Here is a 21,918-nt window from a genome sequence, read left to right on the forward strand (position 1 = left end):
GCTCTTGAAACATGAAAAGGAACATAATCACCCAAAAGAATACTATCCGATCAATCTTAAGAATCCACCACCAATAACACTGCAAACCCCTCTTCAAATAGGTCTAACTGAAAAACTAACAATAAGTAACTTAACCTTCCCGACACAAAAGGGCTACTCTTAGCCAAAAATCATCCCTCTCCTCACCATCAGACATTACCCAAACACACTTACATTACCCAAAACAAACACATCATTGACACAAAGCAGCACTGACAAAAAACAAGCAATAACTTGCACCCGTCAATGCAGGCACTAACTTAACTTACTTTTATAAACTACTAAACTTACCAGAACATAAAATCAACAACCACAATTAAGTTTTACAAAAAAACTCAAAGAATACACTTAATAGGCAGGCCATACTTAGTACAAAACCACATATGTCATTGTGCAGCACACGTACCAACACCTCACATGGGCAACATAGGCCTATGCTCTTTAGGAAAGAAATCTGACGACTCCCCGACCCATAGATTGTGGTGAGGACTAGGGCCTACATGGTAAATGGTATTTTTATTGTTCTATAATCTGATAAAGCCCAACAGGCTACCAATGTTTCGCCCATTTGTCTTTTATCATCACCTACCGTGCAAAATGAATGTTCATGCAAAAATACAGTCCTCTGCTGTAAACTGTTAGGCCTAGATCTAGTAAGTATTAAGAGGTAAAACTAATAAATTAAGCATTAAATTCCTATGCGTGGCCTAACATATAAATAAAATCAATGAGTTAAGTTAAGTATACCCTAGTAAATGCTGCTAATTTGATATAAGAATAAATAAGTCAACATTTATTTTGCTGGGCCCTAATATGTAAAAACTGTTGTTGAATAAAAGTAATAGTTCGTTCAGTAAACCAGTAGGATCTTGCCTATATGACTTGGCTTATTGGAAAATGTTCAATCCAAATAAACAATTAAGCAAACCTAGCCTACAGAAAGCAAACAATTCAATCTTATTTTGTTAAATTCTGTAATAGACTTATTTCTAAAAAGCAAAACTATAAGCATATCAACTTACCTAAACATACACTCTCAAAAAACTGTTACCAATCATAAATAATTGATTAATAAAGAGAAGCCGAATTCCTAAATTATTATACCAGCAAAACGTAGACACCGCCACGTATACGATGGATGGAATGGTCAATGAATGGTGTTGGTTGGTTTTGGTTTTGACGGCTTCGGCTCGCTTGACTTTGACTTTAGTGACGACGACGACCGGACGACGACGACGACGACGACGATGGGCGAACGAACAACCTCGAACCTCAGAATCAGAACTGAACTGACTGGAGTGAAGTGAACTAAAGTCAAATCTGGAACGAAACGAAACGAAAGAGAAGCCTACAGACACGGTCACCTTTTTACAGGCCGCGGCTGGTAGAACTGGCAATGTCGCAAATAGTGTTGTTTAGTGACAGACGTCCCATAAGATAACATGGCAGACAGGTGACATCAGCTCATTAATTCGCACTTTATTGATTTAAATTTATTAACATAAATTTATTAAACTATTGAAAATAAAACATACAGAATTGAAAATCGGAACAATATGAATTAAAAATCTATATCTGTACATTTTAAGCGGAGTCAATATTGTAATAGTCCAGTAACCAATCTTTCGTAAATACACACAAATACCATTTGCTGCTTCCAAACAAAAAAGCTGTTACAACACCACTTAATTGCGACGTTGCCACTTCGAAGACCACGGCGGAGTTAAAGTTGGCCGTGCCGTGCTACAGAACAGGCAGTACGGAATTTATTATGCAGGGATTTAGGGAAGAAAAAAATACCCCCACCACAGCAAACCTGCCAACTAAGCGAATTTCTATTTCACTGAATTGATTTTCGCAATTAACTATTTAAATAAAAATAGCTCTAATTATTTAGCCAGATTAAGGTAGGTGTATGGCTCTGGGCAGTGATGTTAATTTGGGTAGGTGTACCCTCTGTTCATAATTTAACTATTAATCACCTTTAAAATTCGAAAATACACAAAACAAAGCCCGAAGTCAATTTCGAAACATCGCAAGTTGGCCTTTTTAATGCTACAATCTAATAGATAAAAATATAACAATAGTAAATAATACAGCCCGCGGGTACAGCCAGACGGGCGTGTTGAGCCGCCGGCGCCGTCTACCAGGCGTGTTGAGCCACCGGCACCTCCCGCATTGGCATGTAGAGCCCACGGGTTACCCATGATGGGCGTGTTAAGCCACGGGTACCGCTGGACTGGCGTGTTGAGCCCCCGGCACCGTCGGACGGGCATGTTGAGACCCCAGCACCTCCCGAATGGGCGTGTTGAGACCGCGGGTGCCTGATGGGCCTGTTGAGCCACGGGAGACGGGCGTGTTGAGCCGCCAGTACCGTTGGACGGGCGTGTTGAGCCCCGACATCCCCGCATGGGCGTGTAGAGCCACGGGTACCACTGGATGGGCGTGATGAGCCCCCGGTACCTCCCGCATGGGCGTGTCACGTGTTCAGCCACGGGAACCGCTGGACGGGCGTTTTGAGCCACCAGTACCGCTGGATCGGCGTGTTGAGCCCGCGGGTTACCTGGTGGGCGTGTTGTGCCACGGAAACAGCTGGACGGGCGTATTGAGCCGCCAGTACCGTTGGACGGGCGTGTTGAGCCCCGGCATCCCCGCATGGGCGTGTTTGAGCCACGGGTACCACTGGATGGGCGTGTTGAGCCCCCGGTACCTCCCGCATGGGGGTGTTCAGCCACGGGAACCGCTGGACGGGTGTGTTGAGCCACCAGTACCGTTGGGCCGGCGTGTTGAGCCCCCGGCACCGTCGGACGGGCATGTTGAGACCCCGGCACCTCCCGAATGGGCGTGTTGAGACCGCGGGTTACCTGATAGGCCTGTTGAGCCACGGGAGACGGGCGTGTTGAGCCGCCAGTACCGTTGGACAGGCGTATTGAGCCCCGGCATCCCCGCATGGGCGTGTTGAGCCACGGGTACCACTGGATGGGCGTGTTGAGCCCCCGGTACCTCCCGCATGGGCGTGTTCAGCCACGGGAACCGCTGGACGGGTGTGTTGAGCCACCAGTACCGTTGGGCCGGCGTGTTGAGCCACCAGTACCGTTGGACCGGCGTGTTGAGCCACCAGTACCATTGGACCGGCGTGTTGAGCCAGCGGGTTATGGTGGGCGTGTTGAGCCACGGGTACAACTGGATGGGCGTGATGAGCTTCCGGCACCGTCGGACGGGCGTGTTGAGCCCCCGGTACCTCCCGCATGGGCGTGTTGAGCCCGCGTGTTAAGCCCGCGGGTTACCTGATGGACGAGTTGAGCCACGGGAACCGCTGGACGGGTGTGTTGAGTCACCAGTACCGTTGGACGGGCGTGTTGAGCCCCCATCATCCTCGCATGGGAGTGCTCAGCCCGCGGAACACCTGATGGGTGTGTTGAGCCACGGGTATCAACGGATGGGCGTGTTGAGCCACCAGCACCGTCCGACACCCCCGAAAACCTAGCATGGGTGTGTTGAGCCCGCGGGTATCTCCTTAGTCGTTGCTGGACTTTATAGTTCTCCGCCACCAGAGTTTACGTTAGACTGCAGACCGAGTAGACTGCCTAGAGAGTGCTAACTTCTGAGCAAATGACGCCAGAACCGTCTCCAGTGGAGAGCAGCAGCTAGGGTACCGAGGATTCCGGGGTGAAGGTACCAAGGATCTAGACTGCGGGATCACGTAGATATCTTATAGGAGTGTCGTAGACCACCGGGCAAGTAAGGACGTACGCAAGGACTGATCCAACCTCTGCCAAACCCTGAACACGAGCCCGGAGACACTGCCTGGTAGGAGGACTACGGACCCATAGGATCAAGACTGTATATACCCTACGATTGAACATAGAAACATATGTGTTAGGATAAGGATATCATGGAATAAAATGGAAGTGTAAGATGCTTTGCTGGATACTTCCATGCACGGGCAGTCTGGGCGGGCAAATGCAAGGCTGCCAACCTCATTAAACAAAATAAACGGTATCAGCAATCTGACACATACTTTCTCCCATTAGCTTGTCAACAACCTTTTTCATGGGTAGCGATGAGAGTAACTATGATATTTAACAGGTAAAATCACAAAAATCTCATTAACTTTTGAACAGTAATTTTAACAGGAATGTAGGGATGCACTGTTTTGTTTAGAATTATAAGGACCATAACAGAAGAATTTCAATCGGAATCGGTTTTTTTTTTTCAAAATATCAATTTTTCCTTTTTAAATGGGTTTGGGAAAATAACATAAGTTTCAATAACTTTTGAACCATAATTTTTACAGCAATAGGGGGTTGCACTTAAGGGGTGATCTGGTACAGTACAAGGCAAGGTGAACTGTACTGATAAATGTTTGCAGCAGAGTGGCCAGGATCCAGGATCCGAACCCACAACATCGCTGCCTTGGGCCCGACACTACCACTGAGCCACAGACTCACCAAATTATATGTACCATTTATAAAGAGGGGGACACTAATAAAGCATTTTACCTTAATAAATCAATAATTTTCAATGAATACTACTGTTATTGGTCCCCAAATAATATAGACAAAAATAATAAAAAATATGAAGCTCTTAAATACTTCCCAAGATATGAATCAAACAAATTTGAGCTCTTACTTGGAAAGTGAGTGAATTTTGAGCTAATTTACAATACAGTGAACGTTTATACCCGGGACCGATTAAAATGTTTCGTTTTGAGGTCCCCAAAGGCAAAATCGCTATCCTTTTCAATACATATTAATATTAATTAATAACTAGTGGTCGAAAACTCGACCAAAAACATGTAATCTTGTATTGACTATTATGGATAATGAAGTAGACATCCCATCTATATGGACCAGCTGTCGCAATTTTTTTTAAACACATAGTTGTGTGAGCCAGTCACCGAATGTGTGTCTTAAATTCTATTTTCTACCTTATTTTTTAATTGTTGCTGACAAAGTTGATGGGTCATAACAGTTGCTATAGCTCATAATAAGTCATTCCATAACTTTTACTTGGTAAAAACATTGTGTATCCGACAGAAATTAGTCATTTTAGATCAGCGCAATCTGTTGGTGGCTCACATAAACTACGACGAATTTAATTTTTAAAAAAACTGGTGACAACTTTAACATGGGGATGGAATGTAAAGGTACAGGCTTCTCTATTTTCACCCCACGCTGTAAATAAAACATGTGATTGTAATTTCTTCCATTTGTTTTGATTTTCTGTTTATATTTTGTTGTTATTTTGTTGCCAACATGGCAACCCATAAAGCCCATGTTAATTTTTTTTTAACTTCAAATCCATTTTTTGTGCTTATATTTGAGCCTATTTTAATTTTTAAAGGGATTCTGCACTTCCACAGGAAAATATCTTTCTAACGGTATGCATAGATTTTCCCTACGATGCACACGAGCTGAGAAAAAAGGTTTTAAAGAAACGTGCTTGCCTATTAATATATAGACGAGAGGTCGTCCAGTGGTCGAAACTCGACCAAAAATATGTAATGTACTCACTTATCTATTTTCACCCCACACTGTAAATAAAACATGTGATTGGAGTTTCCTCCATTTGTTTTGATTTTCTGTTTATATTTCGTTGTTATTTCGTAACCAGCATAGCAACGCATAAGATCCATGTTAATTTTTTCAAATTTTTAAACTCATTTTTTGTGCTTATCTTTGAGCCTATTTAAATTTATAAAGGGATTCTGCACACCTACAGGAAAATAGCTTTCCAACGGTATGCGTAGATTTTCCCTACGATGCACACGAGCTGAGAAAAAAGGTTTTAAAGAAACATGCTTGCCTATTAATATATAGACTAGAGGTCGTCCTGTGGTCGAAACTCGACCAATAATAATTAATGTACAGACTTCTCTATTTTATCCCCACACTGTAAATAAAACATGTGAATGGAATTTCTTCCCTTTGTTTTGATTTTCTGTTTACATTTTGTTGTTATTTCGTCACCATCATGGCAACCCATATGGTCCATGTTAATTTTTTGAAGTTTTCAAATTCGTTTTCTGTGCTTATTTGTTAGCCTATTTTAATTTATAAAGGCATTCTGCACATCTACAGAAAAATATCTTTCCAACAGTATGCGTAGATTTTCCCTGCGATGCACACGAGCTGAGAAAAAAGGTTTTAAAGAAACATGCTTGCCTATTAATATATAGATAGATAGATAGATAGATATGATATTATTAATTGTATTGAATATATGTATTGTTTTTGTAAGCTCTACAAAATGGCTTGAAAATTAAATAGCATTTTATTGTTTGAGGGTTAACAAATGGAACTTTGTATATTGAAGCGTTGTTCAAAAGATTCAAAAGATTCAAAAACTTTATTCGCCATTCAATACAAAATGTACAATAGGCTTTGTCTCATACATTAAATACTTAACTGCTAAAATAAATAAATAAAATCATTCCAAAAAATCTGTTGTATGCCCAAAGGTTACGGAGATAATTTAAAATATTGTAAATTTAAAATTCCCATGTTATTCTTATGGAGAATAAATAAACTGTTTTAAATTGCTTGTTAATGGATATATTTAAACCAAATTTGGAAATTTTGTTTATTTTATGTACTAAGCTATCGACATTGCAATAAAAAAAAACATCTTAATGTCTTCCCTGTAGCAGGAAACCTAGGTACTCACTGAAATTAATGTAAATTAAATAGGAAATAAATCTGACAATTATTAGGGAATATTTTAGTAGAAATCCAGCCAGGAAAATGGAAATTCACTTAGTCTGCAGGTTTGCTGTGGCGAGGGTATTCTGTTTATATTTTGTTGTTATTCCGTCACCAGCATGGCAACCCATAAGGCCAATGTTATTTTTTAAAATTTCAAATACTTGTTTTCTGTTTGTTTTTTTAGCCTATTTTAATTTATAAAGGGATTCTGCACATTTACAGGAGAAAAACCTTTCTAACAGTACGTATAGATTTTCTCAGTGATGCACACAAGCTGAGAAAAAAGGTTGTAAAGAAACATGCTTGCCTATTAATACAGTAGATAGATGGATAGAAAGATATAGATAATTGATCAAACTTGGAAAATTTATTTATTTTATACTAAAGCTATTAATATTTTACTAAAGACACACATTATTACCCGCTTGTAGCACTTCTAGGTACACATTGAACCGGCCAATAAAATCCGGCTAAAGGACATGGCTTTTTACTCAATTGATGAGTTTTTTGCCGATTCACTCAACTCCCTGCTCGCCATTTATATCTCTAAAGTTATTTAAATATCTTTATCGAATTTGGCAAACAATTTAAAATCATGGTCATTTTTTTAGTTAAATTGAAAAAAAAAGATCTAATAAAAAGCTAAATATCCATATCAATCGCTACCGGCCAGGCAAAACGTGTGCAGGCAACGTGACGCTGTATTAATAAATGTGTACTACTGTACAGTGCAGTTATTTATGTGTGTTAAATGTGTCTATGTCTATGTGTGTCTTGAAGCCAAATGTACAAGCATATTACAAGGTAACAAAATACTTGATATTGTTTTGATTATACACTGTAGATACTTAGAGAAGGTAGATGGATAGAAGATAGATTAGCACTAGAAATATTGCCAAGTTCTTTCAAACAGCTTTTAATTTATCTGCTAAAGAACTTGAATGTATACCATTCAAACAAATATTTTCGAAATTCAGTCGGTAATAAACTGCTAGGCATTGTGTTCAAATCCTTCTCCACTGTGTTATTCATAAAGGAACTTTAAAATGAATGTATTACATACATTACATGTCAAACTGCCCTTAAAATTTCAATTAGGCCTACTGTGCCTATTCCTCAAAGCCGGTCATTACATTTTGAAATTCGTCGATTTCCCGGGGAGCATGGCTGTTCCTTTCAGCGGAAATCTCCCCAAACATTTCATGGAAGATTACATATTTGACTTATGGAACACTTTGTTTTAGAAAATTGTAATCCTCAAATCTCAGGAAAATTTTTTTTGTATCCATAACTTACTTTTGAATACAATATTTGTATGTTTAGTTTAGAAATTTATCTGGTAATATAAATTTTCAAGGGAGCTCGTCCATTCTTATGCCATTTCCGCTTGAAGGCGCGCAGTCGCTAGATGCATAGTAGCATTGACGATAATTTCAGTTTGAGTCAAGTAAAATTCTGATTTTAGTTTAGTTCAAAATACCTTGAAAAAGCCTATATGCAGTTTTAGGTATGTTATTAATAATAATGAAATGTGAAAATAAATCGAAAAATGTAGTCATTACCTTGAATTATTCCAATGTAACAGAATTATAGTTTGTTGAACTTAATTTAGTATTTACTTTGACTAATCGAAATCTGATTTTGTCTTCGGGCTAAGCCTAATGCCGTCGGATGTGATGTAAATCGCAGTTTTGGAATTAATTTTAGGATGTTAACTTGAGTTGTTTTTATATTTTGTCGATCCATTTAGTTTTTCCATCATTACTCTACTCTGGTTTCGTCTAGGTAAGGATTGAGAATCCCCTGATCAATAAATGTTCTTAGCTAAAGTTCGATGATGCAATGCTCAGCTCGGTGACAGGGGTGGGCTAGCTCTATTGTTTCGTCACGTGGATTTCTAAGCAGTATGTTTTATACTTTGTTGGAATAGTATTATTTCTCCTATTGTCTATGACTTTGTAAGAATAGAACTGAGGCAGTTAAAATTTTAAAGTCGTGTTGTATTTTGTTTCAGAACAAGCATATTGAAGCTCTGGTCTGCTTGGCGCCTTGGATTAGCCTAGGCCTACTAGGATGATCTAAACGAGACATCATTCAGTGGATACCTTCGGAAGTGATAGTGTCGAGTGCGGTTAGTTGTGTGCATCACAAGTGGTTAAGTGTTCTACTAAATAGGCCTAACTTCAAGAGGAATAGCCTAACTTAGTTATTTGTGGGAATTAAAATGGCTGAGATAAGTTAAGCAATTTAACTTACCTAAAAGAGTCAGTGGAAACCCCAAGAAGATGGCAATTGATAATGAGTTTGGTTCCAATTCATGGTAAATGTAGATATAGATAGATAACCTAGTCCTAGCAGGTCAAGATTAAAATATTCGATTGGCAAACCGTTACCGCAATGACTCCGTTGAGTAAAATAAGAGTAACCTGCCGCTTTGAGTTAGCCTAAAAAAATGGTCAAATTCTGCCTGACTGATGTTTATTAGTCTCTTTGGGTTAAACGTATCACTAACCTAAGTTAGCCCTATCTTAGGCGTTTGAGGATTTTTCATGGACTTAAAATTTACATATAAGTTAAGCATTCTTGCGGACATTAAGTTAAATTTCTACATTAACTTATAGGCCTAACTTGTATTACTTAATTCAATAAGTACATGAATGAATGGGCCTGAGATATGCCTCGGTGAGGCAGCCCATTGCGGTTGTCATGGCACCAGCTCTTACAGAAACAAGCCAACCCCAAGGGTTTTCTCTGAAATCTGATTCTTTGTCATCTCCTGTTTCATTGGTTCCATTTGATGAAAATACTGAAGGTATTAACACCAACATCAAATGTTTGAAGCGTTTGACTTTTTTAGACTCAAATACTACTGTGGTAATGAACGGGGATTCTGAAAACATTTCAGATCTTAAGTCAGTGTCCGATTCAATTCCTCAAGATCAACTATGTAAAGGTAAATCAAGACCTAGGCCTAGTTTGACTAAGCCTTCTGAAGAATGTGATCAGGCTGTTGTTAAAGAATCTGATTACTCGTTGCTTCAGATTGGTGGGTTTATGATGAATAGTAGTTGTTCCAATGAAGCTGATGTAGATAAAATGGGTTTGCAAAAGTCAGGTTCCAACATTGAACCGTGTAATTATTTAAAAATGGACTTGTTCAAGACAATAGGAAATAATACTTCACCACAGGGTGATTTGGGAGCTGCAGGTGACATAGGTCATAATGTAGATGAGATAATGCAGGTTATAAAAAATATGGAATCCAAAACTAGTGATATTGAAGAAACCCTAGAACCCAGTCTGCATATAAATGATGGACCCGATATTGCTGGAGGTCTATCTAATTTTGAAAGAGAATTTTTTAATGATGTTGATATGATTAACATGTGTGAAGAAGAAAACCTTGGTGAGAATGGATTGCCTGCTGTCAATAAAGACACAACAATAAAAGTTAAGGGGAAGGAAACCGTGGATAGACAATTTACAATTCACAGAAAATGTGATTGGATTAAAAGGAGGCTTTACAAGCTACAAATGAGAGCAATGGGTAAACATGTAAGCGAGGAAATTACTTCAACGCTACACCATTTAAATGACGTGTTGAATGCCGATAAGACATCAAACTTATACTCCGCTTTGACATCAGGAAAGGCAGATAAGGAAAAAGGAATTGAAATTAACAATTTTAATTTGTCATCTTTGACCAGGAGATTGGAACATTCCTCCCAACAGCAGACCCTTGCAGCATCACAAAATCATGTCCCATCTAAATATTTTGGATCAGGTCATTCTGATAACTCGCCAGTCAATATTATGAGCAGACAAAGCCAACCACTCTCTGGATCAGTTTTGCCAAAGCTTGACAGTGAGGTGTATGAAGAGATGAAGAATAAAGCTGGAGAGCTCTGTTACCAACTGAAAGTCACTGAAATTAGCATGGATTCCGATGTCACTGCAAGCAGTTCTGGAGGGGAAAGTTGTGATGAAATGCAGTGCTTCAGTAATCTTCAGCAACAGAGCTTGTCAATGTAAGTTATATTAATTTATTAAATTGTAGGCCTAAAGTAGATGCATGAAATTTTCCTTTTTTTAAACTAGCCTAACTTTTCAAGCCTAACTTAGGGTGTACAGGGGTAATTGGGATCTCGGGGTAATTGGGATCAGGGGATTTAAAAATAAAATTTTGTAGAAAAAAAAATTTAAACCAATTGCGATTTTAGAAAGCTTAAAACTTTCTCTTTCTATATATATAATTGTTTGAAACGTAAAAAAAATTAGCCTATCAGTAATATTTTTTATGAATTTTTGAAATTTGGCCTGTAAATCAACTTTTTTATCGAATTGATCCGTAATTTTTCTTTTTGTTTTAACCCTTTGAGTGCCAACGTCCGGGGAACCGGACGTTTTTAAAACGAGCCAAAAGTGCCGACGTCCGGCCGACCGGACGTTTTTAGAACAAGCCAAAAGTGCCAACGTCCGGCTGACCGGACGTTTCGTAATGATCGAACAGTTGTCATAACAACCGAATGGATACCTACTCGGATTCTTTTAACCCATATATTAACATTGAGTCGAAAGTTACTAGATGCGATACATCGATTTTCGTTGGTCGAAATAGGCCTATTGAAAATTCGATTTTTACGAAATTTTAACCTAAAAATCGCCAGATCGCGCTCGGCATTTTTTGAGCGTTACTTTTATTTCGCGCCTGGCACTCTAAGGGCTAGATTACTACCAGTTTTTTTAAAAGTTTAATGAGAAATGGAGTTTTTATGAACTTTTTACAGAGAATCTAAATTTGGAAACCAAATTGCTCTAGGACTTAAGAAAAAACGTTTAGCTGTGATCCCTTTTACCCCGGATGAATATTGCATTATGGGGTAATTGGGATCACGGGTGTTGGGGCAGTTGGAATCACCATGATTCAACGCCTAAATCAATGCCCAGGGTGTCTACCAACCGGGAAATCCGGGAAAACCGGGAATTGTACTTAATTTTTTGGCCATGAAATGTACGGGAATTGTCCTTAAATGCCAGACTATGTCCTTAAATTTTTAATGGGCCATAATTTTATCGATCGCTAGTTGGTTAGGAGCACATAAAAGGTTTATCAGATGTTTGTTTACATTTTCATAATTTATTACTAGGGTAATAAAAACCCCAATAAAAAACAAATATGCAATAAAAACCCCATTAGCATTCTCAAACCCATTAATATTTTATCACGACAATCAAGTGTCAAATCAAGTACTTCCAAGAACTGTTGACTCAGTAGTAGTTTAGCTCATAAAAGTTGTATCACTTTTATTCCCTTACAACATTTATTTATTACTAGGGTAATCATTATTAGATCCCAAACATATTTTATCATGGAAATAATAGTTTTATAATGGCTGTTAAATTTCACTTCTTACTTGTTCTTCAATTTGCCGCTGGCCATTGCCTAGTGCCATAAAACTGTTTATGGTTTCATATAAAACATGTAAGTAATCTTAAACATAACTAAGTTAAACCCTTTTTTATGGATATTTTATCTTTCAATTGACAAAACCAAAAGCATCGTTGTTTGCATTAAATTTTTATCACTACGTAGGCCTATTTGGTTTCAAATGACGTCATAGCATTTTCTGTATCTTTGTACATTGTTGGCAGTTAGGTTTCAATTTTGTTATTTCCCATATTTATTTATTGAGTTGTATGCTTTAAGCAATATAAATCTTATGAACTAGAATGATGATAGTGACTTTGCTGATATTATAACCTCATTGTTTGTTACTCAGTTAATATAGGCCCTCCTAAATAGTTAGGTCTAGGCCTGGGTATTTTGATTCTTTGAAAGTGCTGTAAAATATACTAAGAAAATGTAATTGAGCCTAAGATAAAGTAATGATTGCTATGTGTCGATATTAACTTAGATGAAAAGACAATAATCTTACTCTGTGCTTACTGGTAGCCGCTTACCATACCGATTTTGTACCTAGAACCGAGTTACTGTACAATATATTCATTATGCATTAAAGATTTTTTTTTCAAAAGTAGTTGAGAACCTAACGTTGTGCCAGGGCGAATAATGCCAAATTAATCCGCCTGGATCGGATAAGCTATGTTATGATGTTTCTGTGACCGATGGAGATATTTAGGATTTTGTCGCTATTGCAGGAGACAATGATTGCATTTTCTGTTACACTATAAAAGCTGTACCTAAAGTAGGGCCTATATGTTTGTTTACTTTCAATAATTTTCTATTTTGAAATTTAATTCTTGTCTATTATTATTTACTTTTCTCTCTGGAACAACTACGAAGAACAAGATTAATACAGTTTGACAAATCAGAAATATTATTCTGTAATCACACCGACAAAGGTCCTTAAATGTACGGGAATTGTCCATGAATTTTTTATCCAGAATGTAGTAGACACCCTGATGCCTAAAAATATCAATTAGCCAAAAAAAGACTGAAAAACGTTCATTTTTATGTGGAAACCACTTAAAAGCTAAAGGTTCCTATGTATAAGTGCGAGTAGGCCTATTTTATTTTTATTTTATTTTAGTTAGGTATTTACACTCTCTTAATAAAAAATTCAAATTTAGGAGGTCCCGACAGACCGTACAAAAAAGTTCATAATTCAAAAACTATTTAAGATAAAATAAAAATTTTAATTGTTCCAGAAAGCTTATCAAATGTTGTAAATATCCCAATGAGTAGCCCCATATCTGATTACATTGCATTATATGGGTAGTAGGACTGTGATCCCAATTACCCCAAGTGTGTGGGTCAATTGGAATCAAGGACAGATTTTTTGTTTGTGTTTTTTTTTTGTATGTTAGAATTTATTTTAATAATCAAAAAAAATACTAGGCCTATGAATGAAGAAAGAGCTTATTAATACTTGATTAAAATTTGACAGTTATTGAAGTAGGCTATTCACTCAGATGTTATAGAGGCCTAAAGTTGAATTATATGATTTTCTGATCCCTTTTACCCCTGTACACCCCAAGTTGGACCCTAAGGTTTGATGCATGAGTAGGGTAGGTAGTATTTGAACATACCAAATACCAAACGTGCCAGCTTTCGTCTCAAATAATAAGCATCTGATTTATCAAAACTAACTGAAGAGTAATGCATTTGTTAACATTTCACCGGCCCGTAGACAAATTGATTCATTGATTAGCCTACTAGATTCAGTGAGCCTTGATTGGTCACACTGTCCACAGTTTTGGCGAATTTCTTCAAATTGTTGTCTGTTTCCTTAAGAAAACGGTCGAGTTCCTTAGGCTTTAATACCTGCTAATTCGTTATTAAGAACGGTTAAATAATAGGCCTATTAAGATTCAAACAGGGTTTTTTAATTACTTTAATAAGTTGTCTAGACCACCTACCATAATTAAGATGCAGAAACTAACTTTACTTATTGTAAGAATAATTTTTAAGCCGTTCGGAATAAGGATGCGCGGTAATATACATTTTCTTGGTATATTCATGTACGGTAGCCTAACTATCATTTTGAATTGGCATTTCCCTTGGTAAAGAGCAAGGAGATAGCAAATAAAAAGCTGGCTAACAAAAGGCATTAGGCTATAATAGTTAGTAGGAAAAAGAGGGATTTTCATAAGTTAAGCAAATTATCAAATGATATAAACTTTATCCAATATGTTAAATCTTAAACAAATTTTTAAAAAGGTTGTACAGTGTGCTAAAATAAAGTTTATAATTTAAAAGAATTAGCCTAGTTGTGCAAATAACAAAACTATAGCTGCTTTAAAAGATCTTGTCAAGAACTAAACTGGCAACAGCAAGCAGGATTTTAATTTTAATTTAGCCTAAACGTAATCCAGAAATCAATTCAAATAACTTAATAAAAGGCCCAAAAGAAATTGCAGACCTTTTAAACCCGCAATCAGGCGATTTTGCATAAAAATTAAATAAATTTATCTTAGTTTACTTATTTGGTTCAGAAATAAATAATCTGTCCATTGATGTGCATTTCAACTATTTAGACACCTTTGGGAAAACTTAGAACTCTATGAAAATAACGCATCAGCTGACGACATTGTCATGCCGCAGACTCTTATTACTGGCGTCTTCTGTTGTTTCTTATTTCCCGTTGTGTTTGGTTAGTTTTGGTGTTTTGGCGTCATAAGTTTTTTTATTTTTTATTGACTTGAGTAGGCCTACCTATTTTATAAATTATTTCTTGTAATATGAAGTTAGACCTGAATGTTTTGCTTTTAAGTATTCGTGTAGGTTGTAGGCCTACAACGGTATATTTGTGTTAGGCCTATCATACAGAATAAATGCATAGGGGATAAATAAAAACAAAAATCCGCCATACCTTCTGCAAAGATTCGTGGCGGCTGAGGGATAAGGACGGTCGGGTGGTGTCCCAGCCCCTAAATTAGCCCTCGCTCGGCTGCTCTGGGTTTTGACCATGAGTCGCCCACTAGGCTCAATGCATAGTTGGTAAAACTTTTGTATATCACCATAAAGTGTATTAAATAACGTCATTTTTGTAACCTGCATCTAATAACAAGAACATTGAGCCCAAACACGAAATAATTGCGATGATATTAAGTACTGTATACATTTGGTTTTAAAATAAAAGACAGTTTTTAGAACAAGGTATATATTTAAGGTTGCTGTATTTACAAACTATTTACACTACTGTTCACTAACTAGCCTTTACTATTTACAATTATGTTCTGAGAATGTTATCACGCCGGAGATAATTATGTGAATCCAAATACCCAGACAGCACATGATGTCGATTTGACGTCTAGATCAAGTATACCAAGTGTACGTATATATAAGTTATCTACGTCTATTAGATGTCTGCGTTAAAATGTCAAATGCACATTCAGACGCAGACATTGTATTTATATGTTATGTTGATAGATGTATACACGACATGTGCGACATAACAGCTAATAGACGTTGTAAAGATGTCATTGAAAGTAAAACACAATTATTTGATCATCTTTACAAATCTAGTCACAAATCTGTTCAAAAACTATTTACTTTATGTTCTCCAGATTCACATGAGCTGAATGTGTTACAAAATATTTGCTATTTTAACAAGTAGGCTATAGGTCTACACTTTGTTTTAGGCCTAGAATAATATATAGTTTTCAGATCAAGATATATTTGAGCAACATGTGCACTACTAATCATATAATATTATTAACCATTTAAAATGAGCTAGGTCTATACATATAAACTGTTCTCAAACAAAGTGTCGGCCTGTACTTAATAATATCACAATTATTAGGTACCTATTACATTCAGCTCTTGCGTGAATTTGGACGACATTCTCTGAACATAATTGTAAATACTGTACTTAATTGTTAGAAATTGTAAACAGTAGTGTAAATAGTTTGTAAATACAGTAACATTAAATATATACCTTGTTTTGAAAACTATCTAATAGGCATGCGGCCTCAGGTCCGCCAATTGAGCAGAGTAAGCAAGCATCGATGTAAACAAATAACCTTCTTTAAAAATACAATTTGTTGTTTCCAAATATATTATGGATTACAACATAAAAACAAAAGTGAATTTTATTGATCAATTCAAACCTCATTATTCAAGCCTACAGTTATTTAAGCAATTTTCTGGAGTCTTTCAATCTCTTTGCTGCTCTTATTTATGCTTTTGACTCTCTCTATAGAAAATGGATCGATCAACAAGCCCTCGATGGTTATAACTCCTAATGCTATATAAGTCAAGCCGAGGGAAAATTCTGACTTTCCTAGGTCGACCACAGCCTGATATACAGTACCAGTATGCAGCTTGGCTGCGATGTACCAATCGCACAGACCAGATTTAGTGGAAATTGCCTTCGAGAACATAGGTTTAAAAGGAAGTAGTTGAGTTGTTGTGTTTATGTAAAACCTGTTGGATTGTAGTAAATATCCAACCTGACATCAAAATGCCAACATGCTAGTTCTGTTGGCTGCAATAATTAATCTTATTACGGGAAAAAGGAGGAATATCGATTATCATATGACGCTTAGTGATAACTGTATTCCCGTATAGGCCAAGCAGTCTAGGCTAATTAATTAATGGCCTACTTTTCTAATCGTAACTGTATTTCTTTACAGACGACTATTTATTCATTTAGGCTAAAAATAGACTTCAATACAAGCTTAGTTAAATATTTACTCAAATAGTTTTAGCTAGCCTACTGAACTTCTGTACAGGCCTAGCACTCTAGGCTAGTATGCCCACGTATCTTAATCGTAACTAGCCAATTATTTACACACCTTAGTTAAAAGTGGACTTCTATACAAACTTAGTTATTTACTGTAATAGTAAATAGTAAAGATTTTCTTTTGCTGTTATAAAGCAATATTTGCTACAAAACTAATAGAAATAAGAACCACTAAAAGAAATCATTTGCTTAAAAGTATAAGGCCGACAGTAATTAGTAATGTGAATCTGTGTAATGCATTATTAATCAATTCTTAAAGGCATTCATCGGACTGCCCTTTTCTTTTGTACCTACTGTCTTTTGTAATCACAAGCAGTTACCCCAGGAACTGTACCTAGGCCATCTGCGCATGTGCAAGCTGTGGTGCCCGTGGGTACACAATGTCAAGTAGCATACGCTACGATTCTTTGTTTACATATACGTTGTTATCTCATAACCATCATGGCAACCCATAAGACTAATGTTAAACATTGCAAATCTTATGTCAGTCTAAAAGTGTAGGCCTACAGGTATTATCAAATTGACATTTTGTTTGTTTAGTAACATTTTTGTCGAAATACCCCTGGTAAGTTTGGATTCAATATGTTCAGCCGTTATTGAGTTAATTGATTAGCCTACATAGTTTGCAAAAGGTCCGATCTCAAAGAGCTTCGCTCGCTCCGCTCAATTATTTTAAAACCAAGTGTATACTTAATATCATCGCAATTATTTCGTGTTTGGCTCAATGTTCTTGTTATTTGACGCAGGTTACAAAAATTACTTTAGCCTATTTAATAGCTACACTTTATGGTGATATACAAAAATTCTACCAACTATGCATTGAGCCTAGTGGGTGACTCGTGGTCAAAACCCAGAGCAGCCAAGCGAGGGCTAATTTAGGGGCTGGGACACCACCCGACTGTCCTAATCCCTCAGCCACCACAAATCTTTGCGGAAGGTAAAAGTAAATCTAAAAGAAGTTTTTTTTGTAAATTAAAATTTCATAAGCCTATTGTAAATATTTACTTTTTGTACCAGTTTGAACACAGCCTGAAGATGGAAACATAGTTTCCGAAAGCGCTTGTGATTAAAACAATGTATCAGAGATCCAATCAGATTTAATTTAAATATTTAAGTTAAATATGTTTATGATTTTTATTATATAAGTAGCCCTAAAAATGCAAGAAAATAATAAAACTATGTAATATATACGAGGTGTTTACCCGGCCTACGTACGGGAATTCAGTAGTCAGTTAAAACCGTGTACAATTCAGATCAGCTAGTTAACACACATAAAGACAAAGTTTCTAGCAGTTTTAATGTGAAAAATCCTCTTGTAAACAAATGTTGTGTGACCAAATATGTTTTTATTCCATCATAGGCCTATACGATATGCATTCCGTACGATGGCTATCCGATAATTTTACAATAAAACAGCAATTATGCAATTTTTACGATAAAAGCATTGAAGTGAGATTTGCAGCCAATTCGCACAGACGCACACTGATTATGAGTAGCCTACAGTAGAGAGGGTAATAGTCAATTGAGAAGTGTATAGACCTAGTCAACGATACCACCACCACCTTCCACAGTTATTACTCTTCCATATCACCACAATACAACTACTATACACAATTATGAATAGTAACGACCTAAAATAAAACGATAATATCCAATAAAATTCATAATACACATAATGCATGTTTAACTTTGGTGTCCTAACATCAAAACTAATCGTCACACCTATCCTTTATATCAATTTCACTGCATTAATTGCTAAATAAATAAGTGTAAACATACAAAGAAAAGTAAAAACAATAACAGTTTATTTTGAAACAGCTGTTTGGTTCAAATAACATTCATTTGAAAAAAAAGAACTGGTCACATGTAGCAGGAATAAAAAAAGTAAACACGCTAGTAAAGCTAATGACGTAATTGTCAATGTGTATTAGGTATCCATACCGTTATCAGTTCTATCCTTGATAATTGCCCACCCTCATCGAATAAATGTACATCGTAATTTCCCATATTAGTTAATTTAATCTACAATATATTTATAGTTGAAATAAAAGTGAAATTTTCACGTTTGGGGGCGCTGATATAGGCACCCCCAAACTTAACCTCAACTCAACACGATTTCATAAAAGGATGGTTTGTCTAATTGCAGTATCCTAGGTCAATGTTGACGTTGTGTTCAATCTATGTCATCCATCTGTTTATCTTTTTATAAAACCCGGCTGAGGTTGTGGTGGTAATTTAAAATCGTGATTCCTGATTATTCTTGATCTTCTTTTTATGACATCAATATTTCCGGGCCTAATCCAAACAAAATTAAAGCATACACATTAAGCAAACATTAATTGTAAACAGAAAGCTACCATGAAGAATAAAAACATGTAAACATTGTTATTTTTCTAATCTTTCCTTGAAAAGTGGAGCAGTAAAATAATTTGCATTTATCCTTTTAGCGAATATCCCTATAGGGAAGTAGCTAATACCGTAGGTCTCATGGTAAGACCTAGGCCCGGGATCGATTTACTTTTTCATTTTGATGTCCCCAGAGGCCAAAAACACCATTCGTTCAAATTTTTATATATCTATATATAGATATTATTATATATGTATATGTGTGTCCATCCGCACGATAACTTAAGTAATTTTTGTCCGATTTTGATAAAATTTGGTTTGAAGGTGTAAGGCGGGATAAAATTGAATGAGTTTGCGAACCAGCATGATCGGACTATGGGAACGGGGGTTTAGGGGGGTTTTATGGGGTAAAAATAGGTTTTTCCCATTTTTGACCCTAAAAACACAAAATTTCACAATTTCTTTATAAACCATTTTATAGAGCTTAAAAAAAAACAAATAATTTAGTATATTGAAGCGTTATTATGCGCCTAATTGTTACGGAGAAAATTCAAAAAAATTTTAATTTTAAAACTCCATGTTATTCTTATGGAGAATAAGTCAACTGTTGTGGTTTGCTTGTTTATGAACATATTTTGATCATATTTGGAAAATACATTAATTTCTTACCTACCAAACCACAGTACCTTTTAACATTTTACATTAAAAAAAACTTTTTTACCCTCCCTGTTGCAGCAAACCTAAGTACTCATTAAACTTATTCTGTTTAAATAGGGAATAAATGTGATATTTTTAAATGAGACATTTTAGTTTAAATCCAATCAGGCAAATGGAAATTCGCTAAGTCTGCAGGTTTGCTGCGGCGGGGGTATTTTATTAAGACTCGTGTACACTGTACAGAGCCTCGATTTGTACTGCGGTTGAATTAATTTTGGTCTAAACTATTTAAACTGTGGTCAAATTATCTCTACTGATCTTACTTATTTCCTATAATCAATGACAAAATAAGAGTAAATAAAATAACCTCATAGTTCCATAGTTTTTATTTAACCAGCTGTTAAAACAAATTATATTGCTCTAAAACAAATCGATAATTACAAAGATTGCTTTAAAAAATAATTTGAACATCCTAGTATTTTACTATGTATATTTAATTGATCTGTCATCCTCTTACAGAAGAATTGAACGTATCAATGATCATTACCCATAGTATAAATAAGTCAACCCTAAGTATGTCTTTACATTTTTATCCAAATGCTGAATTTGTGACACAAAAGCTGAATGTTTACAGCTGTTATGTTAAGCAAATTATTTTATGCCAAAAGCTAGTTTAGAATCTTAGCGTCGGCTGCTAGACTTAAAAAAATTAAAACTTAATTTCTAAAAAACTGGGTCCCTAAACTAAAATTATGGCTTCGACATTCCCTAGTTTTCAAAATTATCTTTCTTTCAACACAAAAATCATGAAAATCCGTCGAGTGGTTGATTCAGAATCGTGAAATAAAAAAACACTGTTTCGTTTTAATATTATAGATTGGCCTTTTTGAACTTTTAAAATTTAGTTATACATTTCATCATAAAATTTCATATCTAAAATTTATATTATAGCCAATTATTCTTTGTTTTTGATGAAAAAAAGATATATAAGGTAATATGATGTATTACAAACTTATTTAGGTTACCGGTACTGTATAAAAATGTGTTATAAAAAATGTTGTGCGACTCGTAAAAAAAACCTTTGCCACCACAGCATAAAAAGACCACCTGCCCGAAGGTTAATAATTTTTTTTCTTGCGACACCAGTGAACAGCTTTAAATCTAGTTGGAAATATGAATAAAGCTAATAAATATTTAATTAATTCTGGTACAAAATATACTGACTTCATTGACGCTTATTAACTAGAGGCTACCTCAAGTAAGATTAGGTTCATAATCAGCCTCTTTTTTTTTTTTTTTTTTTTTTTTTGTGAAGACAGCATTGTTGAACCATTATCATACATCATCGATATTTCTATTAATAAATATGTGTATTTCCAGATTTACTGAAATATAGGCCTAGTATTTTTTGCCCAATCCACAAAAAAAGGAGATAAGGGTGAATTTCAAACTGAAAAAGAAAATGGAAACAGAAAAAATAAAAAATATTATTTTGTTAAAATACATTCTTTATTGACCCAATAATAAACAAAGTGTTGCATTAGAGCCTATACATCAATTGCTAGTAAGTTTTTATATTTTTTTATGAATATTTGTCTTATCAACCAGGTACAAAGACAACATCAGGTTGCTAACGATTTTAAAAGTCTGAAAAAAATAATAACTTAAATTCCATTGAAAATTAAAATCTATTTTTTTATAGGTATCTAACTCGTTTCCTGAATAATGCATCTATCATATAATTAAAATTAAAAATGTTTATGAAATGTAAAAATAAAACATTAGGCTAATAACGGGAACAATCTTAAAGTACATGTTTTTTATAAAAAATTTGGAATATTTAATGTAAAAAAATTATTCATACCTAGGCCTACTAATTTTTTATTATATATTTCATTCGACCAAGGGAGAACAAAAATTATTAAAAATAATACATCAATGGTGTAATATATTTTTTTTAA

The 21,918-nt window shown here is 35.7% G+C and overlaps 2 protein-coding genes across 7 annotated transcripts in view; one reads left to right on the forward strand and one right to left on the reverse strand.

Annotated features, from left to right (window-relative positions):
* Positions 1–1,221, reverse strand: part of LOC128988401 (kinectin) — a 41,430-nt gene extending 40,209 nt beyond the window's left edge. For 3 of the 4 annotated variants that reach the window (XM_054409677.1, XM_054409662.1, XM_054409670.1), the window contains exon 1: positions 1,062–1,220. The gene's annotated coding sequence lies outside the window, so the exon portion shown is untranslated. Of the gene's footprint in view, positions 1–1,061 lie in introns of all 4 variants that reach the window. The other variant, XM_054409658.1, reaches the window with a different exon arrangement.
* A 6,955-nt stretch (positions 1,222–8,176) lies between these two features.
* Positions 8,177–21,918, forward strand: part of LOC128988419 (KAT8 regulatory NSL complex subunit 1) — a 67,229-nt gene continuing 53,487 nt past the window's right edge. For 2 of the 3 annotated variants that reach the window (XM_054409687.1, XM_054409702.1), the window contains exons 1-2: positions 8,393–8,531; positions 8,761–10,774. In XM_054409687.1, the coding sequence (XP_054265662.1) occupies positions 9,408–10,774 (1,367 nt within the window). In that variant the 5' untranslated portion in view covers positions 8,393–8,531; positions 8,761–9,407. Of the gene's footprint in view, positions 8,254–8,392; positions 8,532–8,760; positions 10,775–21,918 lie in introns of those variants that run through there. The other variant, XM_054409695.1, reaches the window with a different exon arrangement.

Source organism: Macrosteles quadrilineatus, unplaced genomic scaffold, assembly GCF_028750875.1.
Source record: "Macrosteles quadrilineatus isolate MER2022 unplaced genomic scaffold, UCM_ALF_1.0 Scaffold_1__1_contigs__length_201487025, whole genome shotgun sequence".
NCBI lineage: Eukaryota > Metazoa > Arthropoda > Insecta > Hemiptera > Cicadellidae > Macrosteles > Macrosteles quadrilineatus.